The sequence below is a fragment of the Colletotrichum navitas genome (genome assembly GCF_030913465.1).
Source record: "Colletotrichum navitas strain CBS 125086 chromosome Unknown LY79scaffold_121, whole genome shotgun sequence".
In the NCBI taxonomy this organism is placed as follows: Eukaryota; Fungi; Ascomycota; class Sordariomycetes; order Glomerellales; family Glomerellaceae; genus Colletotrichum; species Colletotrichum navitas.
In genome coordinates, this window is record NW_026850667.1 from 90,787 (window position 1) to 101,779 (window position 10,993).

Consider the following 10,993-nt stretch of genomic DNA (forward strand, 5'->3'; position numbering starts at 1 on the left):
GAGAGAGAGAGAGAGAGAGAGAGAGAGAGAGAGAGAGAGAGAGAGAGAGAGAGAGAGAGAGATGGCAAGCATGTCTCTCGTTCCATGTGGTCGCGTCCATCTACAGAGACCCGAGGAACATGCCGACGCGCCACTAGCGCTCCGTCGGCATGAACTTGACGCTCTTCCTCCTTTCCCGTTCCCCCGACCGGCTCCCCGGGCTGGAGCTGAGGATCCCCGAGGTCGACGCGCCGCTCGCCAGCGACTCGCGGACGCTCTCGACGGCCCTGCTCTGCGGCACCTCGATGCTGTCGCCGCGGACGTTGGGCGGCATCACAGGGCTCGGCGCGCCCGACTTGCCTCCGCCGGCGCCGCCGCCACCACCACCACCACCTCCTCCTCCTCCTCCTGCTACACCGCCACTGCCGCCGACGCGTACTTTTTCCATGGCCATGCGGCCCAGTTCGTCTGATCGCGTCACCGACTTCTCTTCGCGCCACTTACCAGGAAGACAGGCGTGGCCGCAGCCGTCAAGGGGACAACACCCGTCGCTGAGTTTATACGTCCCATCGTCCGAGGGGGCGTGCCAGTCTTGCAAGCACGTGGCATGGCCGCCGTGGGCACAGCCGGGGCAGTACCACCATGTGCTCATGATCGGGTCTGCAGGCTGGGCGCCCCCGATGCCGTCGGCGACGGAGAGCGCCGCCGCCGTGGTCTCGCGGTGGCCGCAGACGGCGCATGGGGCCATTGTCGCGCGGCACCGCTCGCATTTCCAGAGAGCCTTCTCGCCGAGGGACGGGTCGAGTTCTCTGGGTTTCCGGCAGTTGGGGCACATGAACCCCCCTTTGACGCCTTGCTGCGCTGGACCGAAGATGGATGTGTAGTTCTCTCCCCACTCGGGAATGCCCTCCGGCCATCCCCGAACGCAGAGTTTGCGGAGGAGGGCGGCCTGGATGAAAAGCTTCATGCCTGCAAGGCGCGAATGGTGTTGGCGGAGGATTGATGTCGCGCGGACCGGGTCAATGACGGACTCCGGCACGAGGGGCTTCAAGAGGAGGACCATGGCAGAGGCGTTGAGTGCGGACGTCCGCGTCTCGAAATCCAGGGCTCTGTTTATAAGAGTGTAAGGGTTCAGTGGCGGGGAATAATCCGCGTCTGGATCGTTCGCAACAGGATGCGGGTATGATGGATCTTCCGGCCAGGGAAAGTAGTCGGAGTCGAGAATGGTCGGCGTAGAGTCATGTTGAAGGGCCGGCGTGATTTTCGGCGGGGTTGAAGATGAGACGCCGATGTGGAGAGGGGCGTGGTCTCCGTAAGCCGCCGGGAGAGACTCCGGCTGTGATTGTGTTGATGGATCGTCAGTAGCTGTATCAGATGTCATGGTTGTCTGGGAAATCATGAAGATCTCTTCGGGCGAATCCTTTGGAAGGCTTGCCCCCGGGCCGTGAAGTGCCGTCAGGGCACCATGCTCAGGCGAGTCTTCAAGTTCCTTGCCACGGATGCGACTCTCGTATTCACCCTGGTCTGTGACTCCTCTTTGCTCTTTGAGCTGCGCAGGGTACCTGGCGAGCGATCGCGTAGACGCTGATGTACCCGCTTCGGAAGAGGAAGCCAAGCCAGATGTCTGTCGACTGTTCTCCGACATGGAGAAAATCTGTGCAAAACTCCCATCAGAGTCCTGCCTCAGTGTGCGTCGGCTATTAGGGGTGCGGGGCCCGCAGTCTAGAGGTTTCTGCTCCTTGTTCTTTGGCTCAGGCACATCTATAGCTTGGGATAGTGCGTCAGTATCATAAAAGTCGTATCCCTCTGTGATGGAGATCTGTGTGCCATCGCTTTCATGGCTTGTGGTAGACAAAGGAACCGAATCCAGTCGCCTCCTTGTACTCCCGTTAAACATACTGTGAGCTGCGGGGGGCAAAGCAAAACCGTCCGATTCCATGACTGGCGGTAGCTGTGCCTCGGATGAAAAATCACCCATGTTGGTATTTTCCCCGTTGATAGCTCTTGCAATGGGTGTTGTAACATTAGAGGTGCTCTCAATCTCTTCCGAAAGCAATGAACGAGGCCCTAAAGACTTGCCGTCGACGCTATTAGAGACATGGGTCGATGGTTTCCTTGGTGTTTCTTCACCATTTATCTCCACGACAACTTCCAACGCACTAGGCACCCGTATTTTCGGGATATCTTTCGCTTTTACAACGGATGGCCGCTTCTGGAACCGACCCAGGCGAGTTTCGAGGTGAAACTGAGCCCGTCGGGACAACAGCAGATTCATCGAATACGCCAGGATTCGCCATGTCTGGGCGAGACGGAATTGGTTGACATGTTCCGCCGCACGCGCGTATTGCTCCATAATATCGCAAACTCTCTTGCTGAGTGGCGGTCCATTGGCGACGTACGGAAGCTCACGATCCATGGTTTCGAGATAGCAGCTGGATAGGTATTCGTATATGTCGACTCGTGCCGCCGCGGGAATGTGACCCACCGCCATGGACTGCTGTGTCTTGTAGGTGCCAGTCACCTTCATGGCCTGTTCTAAGCCCAAGACGAGATCGTCACTGATGCCTGATCCAGAAGGCGGCGTGGTGCTCAGAACAGGGACGGAACGCAGACTGTGTCTCCGTTTTCGGCCAACTCTGCGACGCGGTCCCAAGAAGCTACCGACGACGTCTTCTTCAGAGTCGCTGCGGCTGATACTGAGCATTGGGGCCGTTGGGCTCGAACTATAGGATGTGCGTGGGGGCACAACGCTTGCTTGATGATGGATGATTGAGGGTCGTGGCCGATCCTGCGGTCGCTCATCGAGAAACAAGACGGCGTCACCACGAGCTGAGAAGGCCATACTAGATACTGGCTGTCGATCAAGTACCTTCGGGGCGAAGGCGACGTCGCATTGGTTGAAGAAACCGTCATTGCCGGCGGTCCAGAGGAGATCCTGGTTCTGCCAGAGCAAACCCGAGGGAGAGAAGCCAAATTGGTCGATCTCTTTGTAGGGCATGGTAGGCCTGGCCAAGTCCCAGATATGCACGCTGTTGATTCCGAAACGTTTGTGGCTCCCGTCGTCGTAGGAGACGGCCACCTGGGCGGCACGCTTCCCCTGGGCGCTCGCTGACCAAAGGCCGGGACGCCAGGCAACAACAGATACGGGTGCCGGAGTGTATATGAGCCATTTCGGCTTCTGCCGCTTGTCGGCGTTCTTGGACATGTCCCACACTGCGCATTTGCTATCCCAGCCACCACTGATCAGGTGGTTGCCATCGGGATGCCACGATATCGAGGCACAGGCTTTATCGTGGGCGGGTATCTTGAGCAGTGGCTGGGCGACCTTCCGCACGTCCCACTTCAGAATAACACCAGACTCAGTACCGCAGGCAAAGTAGAAGCCGTCCTTGGGCGACCACTTGACTTGGCGGACACCATCGGCGTTGCACTTGTAGGCCCCGCGCGGGCTGTAGGTGAGACCGCCGGATCGGCTCTGGACCGGGGCGCGAATGTCGAAGTATCGCACCATGCCATCCTGGCTGCCAGAGAGCAGGGTTGTCTGCCTGTGGGGGTTGATGTCAAGACTGTTGACCTGGCGCGAGTCCTCCCTCGTCTGAACGAACTCGAGTGCGGCGCCACCTATCGAGATCCTCGCAAGGTCGTAGGAGAATATCTTGCCATTGGCGCAAGCGGTGAAGATGGTGGAGTCGCCATGCCACTTGACGTCTCGTATGGAGAGTTGATCTGCCGTCAAGGAGCTCGATGCGGTCTTGCTGGAGGCAGATTGGGCCGTGATGGCGCTGCGGAGGTCGATAGCCTCGTTCACGGACAGGCCGTCGAAGACGATGGTTTTGAGAACATGCCTTCCAGCTATGACGGCAGCGCAGCGATCGGGGGAGGAATCCAGGCACAGGATGGGGACGCCGGCCGAGAAGGTTGCGTTTTGCGGAACGCTTGGTCGGTACGAGGCTTGGAAATGAGGCGCACTTGTGATGGCGACGGAGTGATGGGTGTCGGTGCTGCTGTCGGCAGTCACTTTGCCGAGGAGTTTTCTCATGATCTTGTTCTCGCGATTATACATGAATGCTGAGCTCGCACGGCGCCATTGGGCAGCGCCGTCGTTTCGTGTCGTGTCGCGATCGGTGTCGACGGTCGCGAGAGGAGGTTTGGGTCAAAAGTGAGGTTTACGGAGCTGCAAGCTGCAATCTTGACGGTTAGGGACGGGCCAGAGCGATAGCGGGCGACCACAGCTACCTGCCTAGGTAGATAGGTACCTATGTACATACATACCCATACCTACCTAGTAGCTCAGTGGGAAGCTCGGTGGGGAGCCCCCAAAGTCTCGGGCTGCTCAGATCAATTGCGGCGCGTTTGTGATAAGAAGATAACGATAAGACCTGCGGTTGATACGATACGACACGACACGATAACGAGAAGACTTTCCAGCTGCACACACTCTCTCTCTGTTCTGATCGCTCTGATGATCTCTCTTTAATGTTGGCTCAGCATCCAATCCTTCTGTCAGCAAATGATCGTACGCGGCTTGGCCAGACGTTCTTTTCAAGGTAAGCAAACGAAGACGACGGTTAACCATTATGCAGTCCACATACGTACGTACACACATGGTATTTTCATTCAATAGAGCGTCGTCAATGGCCTGTACCGACTGACCACCATCTTGCGGTTCCGACGTCATAGTCGTTTCGTCCTTCTTCATGTCGCCCTGTAACGCCAGTTGCCCCCCCAATAGGCTCTTCGTTACCCATGCATTCCTTTCCTAGGCCCTGTTATACGGCATTTATGGACGACTCAATCCGAAACTTGCTGGCATCCTCCTTGGCGGATGGATACACACGCCGCCGAATGGCCGGCCCACGACGGCAAGCAGCGACATCAACGTTGCCAATTTTGCTGTGCTGGTGTCATCTTCGAGACCTCATCCGTTTCGGCTTTTCGATTCTTCCTCTCGGTATCCTTTGCGTCTGGAAAACTCGATTGCTTGCTGCGTCTCGCGCCCTCCGGCGCTGCCCCCTGCCGAGCATTAGCAACTGACTTGCTAACGAGGCGAAAGAGGAAGAAAAAAAAAAGAAAAAAACTCCAAAAACTTACAAAAGGTGATGGAGTTCGTCTGCCTCCATGTCGAAGATCCCTGAATCCGGACTCTGACGATCATGGCCCACTTCAATGGGGCCACCTTGTATACCAGCAATGGGAGTGATGTCGCTTGTACTTGGGCCCGTCGTCAGTGCTATCGACGGGTTCGAAGCGAAGGAACCATTCCCTGATGGCGGAGCTGTCTCGGGCTCTAGTCTTGGAATATTAGCGGTATCATCATTCCCCTGTTCCGAACGCATGTGTCCCAGGCGATCTTCCAAGAATTCGCCGTCTTCCTCAGAGGCCAGGTAGCGCTCCATCAGATATCCGAGCCTTGAGTCTCTGGGGCCTGTGACGGCACTAATGTGCGAAGGGCTTCGACTCGGCAGTCTGTACACGCCGGGTACTCTTCTCTTACTCATGATGAGGGAGCCGGGGTCCGAGGGAATTGATGGTTGTTCCCAATCGTCGTCGCAAAACAGAGACAAAGCCCGCTTCTCGTGTGGCTGGGGACACGTCAGATACGATTCCAACGGCCCGGCAAATGTCGGTGTCGTCGACAGGCTGGTCGAAGAGGATGCTACTGGCGTTGCTGGGTATTTATTGTCCGGCTGTTCTACCTGCCGTGCATCTTTCTCTTCCAGAACGACATCTTTGAACGGAGCCTCGTCGCCGGCTATGACCGAACATAGAGACGGGTCACTCGAACGACGAAAGTGCAGCAAATCCGCGTTGCAATTGTACCTGTAGGCGGTCAGTGTTGATCGATATGAGTTCGAGGATAGGGTCGGCCACACAGGAAGTCGCGTGTCTTTCCTCTTGGTTCCAGACTGATGCTTAAGCTGCCAGGCGATTGACTCCTGGCACTCTGGGCGCTGGGTGCCGCAAGCTCTGCACCTATACCGATGCCAAAGTAGTCGATATCTTCCAAGCCGAGCCACAACCCAGGGTTGTCGATAGCCATTGCGAATGACTGACGCTCAAGAATAAGGCAACTACCGTCTCCTCAACGAGCGTCTGGCCTGGAGCCAATGCGGAGGAAGGCTGGTGGCGGTCAGTGGTGCGAAGAGGCGATACAGAATTTTCAGCAGCAAGGGAAAAACAAAGGCTGCGCAAGGACCTGCGTTTCGTTGTTGCACGAACAGCGGCGTCCTCTCCGTTCCTCTTTCTCTTATCCCTCTTCTCTTCTGGTCGTTCTCCACTCCGGCGCGAGTCCCAAGCCTCAAGTCGCAAGCCGGCGGCCTTGCAAGGCGGCCACTAGATATCAAAAAGCACGCTATCAGAAATCGTTAACCACTGCGCTGGGTTGCGGCTTGCCGTACGTGGCCAGGGTGTTGCCGCCGCGTAAGTGCCGGTGTTCGCACGCAGGCAAGGGTAGGAAAGACTCCTCATTTTAACACTCACCCCGCCGAGGGAGCGAGGGACGGCGGCAGCTCTCCTGCATTCCTGGGCAAGACATTTGGGATCCTCGAAGGACAGCAACGATCGGCTGAGATGGAGGGGGTGGGGAACCACAGGGTACCCGACAGGCTGGCACACCAATCACTGGACGGCAACGACTAGCCATGGTTCCCTTGTGGCTTGCAGTGCGGGACGCCGGAGAGACACGAGAAGGGCGACGCTGGTTAGGATCCCAGTCGTCGTCGTACATTCGTATTGGTCAGATGCATGTCTTCGCAGGCTTCATCTCAAAACAAACCCCTCGTACGAGAGAAAGTTCCGTTCGGCTGGAAATTGCGTCCGAGAGTACGGGTAGCTGCCGTAGTGCCTCTGCCGACTGACGAGGGGATAACCTTGCCCTTCTCCCACACCTTTTTGCCATCGGTCTGGTCTGGCTGGTTCAGCCTAGAGGACCAGTGACGGGAATAACGAACGACTAATCACCCGCTACCAAGGAAAAGGAAAAAGGCCAGCATGGTGATGAGAGTGTTGCAGTGCAGACTGTCAGTTGACTACCAGAGGCACAACATGCGTGTGTCATAAAATATGGGAGCGAGGCCTTTCTGCATTCTTTCTTTTTTCTTCTCCCTCCTCTTTCTCCCGACATATCGAAACGTTAATCTCACAGTGGCTTGACAGTCGGCACATGGTGTTGGAATGGAACGCACGTCAAATTTTGAGAGTGTCTCTTTCCCACGAATACTGGACCTTTTCTTTACTGGTTGTTTTCGATGCAGCCAGGGCGGGGGTGACAAGATGGTGGAAATGGGGAGACGGATGATCATTCCTTCGTCCAGCGTCAAAGGGGTGGCCTCCCCTACCCCCTGTTCCCAGTCGGCCCGTCACGCCCGGCTCCTCCTTACCACTCTGTTGGGACCATTGGCAGAATCTCCAGGCCCCGGGCGGGTCCCGTGCGAACTACAGCGGACCATTTGAACCATAAATCATGTTTTGTGGTTGCAAACCCACTGCATAATTAACATTATGTTGTTTCTCACCCCCTCAATGCCCTTTTCACACCAACAAAACAAATAGCCAGGCTGTGCTCGACTTCGCCTAGCTGGACCGGGGCCCAAATACATTTCAAGCGAGGTCCAGCGTCTTGCTTTTACTTCTTCCTGCCCCTTAGCAGGCAATGTCCGATTGAAATGGAGACATTAAGACGCCCGTCTCGGCATCGGCAAATCGAGTATCCCAGTTAGCGCCGAAGACTCCCACTCGCTGCTAGTACGTGGGCCTCCATTACTATACTGATTTCAGTACAGTCCAGCAGAGCACTCCATGGGCCTGCCACCGTGCCCGGCACACAGAGCCTTGTCGGTGTCGGCGCTGGCCACAAGGATGAGACAAGACCCTGTCGCGCAGGTATTCAGACGGAAAAGCAACCTGATGGCCGTGGTGAAACTAAACCCCAAGCAGATGCACGCTAGCATCCCAGCTAAAACTCACACGATGCTATTTCGTGCCGGTGGAGAACGAAAGAAAAGAAAAGACAGCTTTATCCTACTGCCCCTTTTAGTTCCAGATCCCACAAGTCCATTGCCACACGAGGCCATGCAAATCTCCCCAAGAACGGCGGCCTACGTACTATCAAGACAGGAAAGCGCTTGATCCTCTTGGGCCACGGAGATGCTTTGAAAGGTGAAGACGACCCACGAACCTCGGCACCATCAACCACCCACCGACAGACTCAGGTCCGGCCGCTGCCTTCTGACAGGAGGCCTAGCTCAACCTATGCCGAGCCTTCGGAGCCGCCTCCGATGGTGACCAAGGTTTAAATTTGGCGCTGGTAAATATTTCTCTTGTGCCTGTCGGTGTGGTTACTGCTCCGGGCCACTGCGTTGCTTTGCGTTGCACTGCGTCTTATCCCTACCGTAGCTGTGAGTGCTCGCCCTAGGTTGTTCACTCGCCCGATCTTTTTGGCAATTGAATGTGTATCACACTGCAGTCCAGTGACATATCATAATGCATCCAGGGCCCCTTGGTCAAGATCTACTGCCTCGTACCTTGGTTCAGTACCAACGCATAGCAGGCACTTACCATGCCTCCCGTAATCGAGCAGATGGCATCAGAACTCTGTAACATCGCGCCGCCAGCCACCGGGCTCTGGGCCAGAAACACCTTTCACGCAGTCCCGTCCGCGTAGTCGCACACGCTCGGGAAGAAGACCAGGTCAAGGAGATCAATGGCCACAAAAGAATACTCGTCCGGGCTCTTGGGGTCGTAGTACGGCGCCCAGGACACCACGACGCTGCCCGGCGGCACCTTGAGCCCGGTCTCGGCGCGGATCATAGAGACACCCAGGCCGGACATAGTATTGTTAGAGTAGTGCATCAGACTCTGGGCCCCGTCGTAGACAAATATGTCGTTTACGGTGGCCCGCAGCTCGGAGCAGTCCACGTTTTCGGCGCGCACCTACATGTCCCTGTTCCTGTTGCTGTTGCAGAATGATGACCATCGTCTCGCCGGAGGGGTCGACGACCATAGCGAACTCGCGACCAGAGTTTAAAAGCACCACTCAGCTGGCGCCGACGAGCAAGGGGCAGCGGCCAGCGCGGCTCGGACCAGCCCGAATGCGGGGCCGCTTAAGCGGGAGTCTAATGCCTGCTCCGGCCCGATCCAAACCTCCGGAACGGGCGGGCCATGTGAAGTACAACAATCTGCGGAGGATCTCGAGGATCTCGAAGGCTAGGCATGCATATGCTGAAGACATTTGATAAACAGAGGAATGAAGGCATGTTAGAGTGCTGAGTCATCCGCGTCGGGACGGAGGCCATTGAGCGGAACAAGTCCCTAAAAACCGCACAACTGGTTTAGCTCCGCTTTCTGCATAGTAACGGGGGGAGGGAAACATAGCCCCCCATTGCTGCCTGACTCCAAACATCGCAGCACGCCGCCTCGTCACGCAACCCAACCATTTCTTCCGGCAAGCTTCCGCAGCCACAAGCATGTCACCACGAACGCGATCAACCCTCAAGGCAGACCTGCGGAAAGAAGAAACGCTTTCCCCGAGTCCGTCCGTTTCTGAACCTTCAGCGGTAGGGTCCACTGGGCCTGCGCTCCTCATCCTTCCAGATGAGACTTCCTGGCACGACTGGCTGAGGACTTCCCACCGCGAGTCGTCGGGAGTATGGCTGAAAATCGCCAAGAAGAACGCAGATAAGCCGACCGTGGCCTATGAGCAGGCTCTCGAGGCGGCTCTCTGCTTCGGCTGGATCGACGGCCAGCGCAAGGCCTTTGACGAGCAGCACTTCATCCAGAGGTTCACCCCGCGCAGGAAGAACAGCATGTGGTCGAAGCGCAGCGTTGACAAGGCCGTGATGTTGACCCAGTCGCGGCGGATGACGCCCGCGGGCCAGGCCGAGGTGAACGCCGCCAAGGCGGACGGCCGGTGGGACCGGGCCTACTCGGCGGCGAGCGTCACCGAGGTGCCCATGGACTTTGAGGAGGCTCTGAAGGAGAACGATGAGGCCAAAAGGTTCTTCGACGCCCTGAACAAGACGCAGCGATATGTCTTCCTGTGGCGCATCGAGACGACGAGGCGGCAAGAGACCCGCAAAAGGAAGATTGACGAGTTTGTGAATCTCCTTGCGGAGCATAAGCTTTTACACTGAGATACCCGGTGCGTGGTTAGTCATACATGATACGTTAAACCGATCGTCACCAATATGGAACAAACAAATGCCAAACCCCCCTTGAGACGCATGCAAATGTACTTTGTAGCTACATGCAGCCGCACGCTTGTACGAATTGGTGCAAGCACTTGCCGTATTGGCTGGGGTTAAGGGTTCTCCTGACTAGAACTGAATTCAACCCAGTGAATACAATACCATCAATAACCCAACCTCGCGTAGATTGGCGTCTCGCGAGATATCAGACTGCGCGGCCCACAACTTGAGCGGCACGGCTATCTTGCACAGTTCGCTCATCACACAGGGGCGCATCTTTCCGTCTGGCTCGGGGGAATAGTCCGACCCGGTCTAGCATTTCCTGGATACTGAAACTCCGCTCCTGTACAGATTGCTCGGCCCCAAATGTGACTTGCACCAATGGTATATTACAAGAAGATGCAGCTTGAGAAAAAATGAAGCTCCCCGAGTGCAATCTATCCCGCAAGGCAAAAGCGTAATTTCCCACACCGAGGTTCGAACTCGGGACTCTCCGGATCTCACTAGAAGACTGAAAGCGGAGTATACTAACCACTATACTATATGGGAGTAAGTGCTGTATGGAAGATTGTTGATTATTATCCTGCAGTGGAGGGCACATGCAGGAAACTCTAGGATCTCCTCGCATAGCCCGTTGGCGACACAGATTGCCGTCTTCACTTGATGAGATGGAGAACGCAACTCAAGAAACCAATATAGCGATATCAAGCATTGCCAGGGGCGGTAGTGAATAGACGATAGGACAGTGTTAAGCCCAAGAGGTTTCAATAACGAATAGAGACTGGATGACAACTTCATGCTTGTGAGGGGCACGGGTGCATATGTCAACC

At 56.2% G+C, this 10,993-nt stretch overlaps 4 protein-coding genes and 1 non-coding gene across 5 annotated transcripts; 1 reads left to right on the top strand and 4 right to left on the bottom strand.

The window, feature by feature from the left end:
- Window positions 1-7: 7 nt before the first annotated feature.
- On the bottom strand, window positions 8-4,289 carry LY79DRAFT_618440 (WD domain-containing protein). The gene is made up of 2 exons (XM_060562023.1): window positions 4,252-4,289; window positions 8-4,160 (listed from the first exon to the last, which is right to left on the bottom strand). Exon 2 carries the CDS (start codon window positions 4,040-4,042, stop codon window positions 134-136), a length of 3,909 nt encoding a protein of 1,302 aa, XP_060408058.1. The 5' UTR covers window positions 4,043-4,160; window positions 4,252-4,289; the 3' UTR covers window positions 8-133.
- A 777-nt stretch (window positions 4,290-5,066) lies between these two features.
- On the bottom strand, window positions 5,067-6,514 carry LY79DRAFT_527936 (uncharacterized protein; the record flags this gene model as incomplete). Its single annotated transcript, XM_060555977.1, has 6 exons — window positions 5,067-5,404; window positions 5,474-5,799; window positions 5,853-6,057; window positions 6,159-6,312; window positions 6,350-6,351; window positions 6,454-6,514. The coding sequence occupies 6 exons, from the start codon at window positions 6,512-6,514 to the stop codon at window positions 5,067-5,069; spliced, it is 1,086 nt and encodes a 361-aa protein (XP_060408059.1).
- A 2,105-nt stretch (window positions 6,515-8,619) lies between these two features.
- LY79DRAFT_674408 (uncharacterized protein) lies at window positions 8,620-8,980 on the bottom strand (the record flags this gene model as incomplete). Its single annotated transcript, XM_060564295.1, has 2 exons — window positions 8,620-8,835; window positions 8,915-8,980. 2 exons carry the CDS (start codon window positions 8,978-8,980, stop codon window positions 8,620-8,622), a joined length of 282 nt encoding a protein of 93 aa, XP_060408060.1.
- Window positions 8,981-9,443: 463 nt separating this feature from the next.
- Window positions 9,444-10,109, top strand: LY79DRAFT_584456 (bacteriocin-protection, YdeI or OmpD-associated-domain-containing protein; the record flags this gene model as incomplete). Its single annotated transcript, XM_060560400.1, has 1 exon — window positions 9,444-10,109. One exon carries the CDS (start codon window positions 9,444-9,446, stop codon window positions 10,107-10,109), a length of 666 nt encoding a protein of 221 aa, XP_060408061.1.
- Window positions 10,110-10,625: 516 nt separating this feature from the next.
- On the bottom strand, window positions 10,626-10,712 carry LY79DRAFT_t265. The gene has a single exon. It is a non-coding gene; the product is annotated as a tRNA-Glu (tRNA).
- Between the last annotated feature and the right edge of the window lie 281 nt (window positions 10,713-10,993).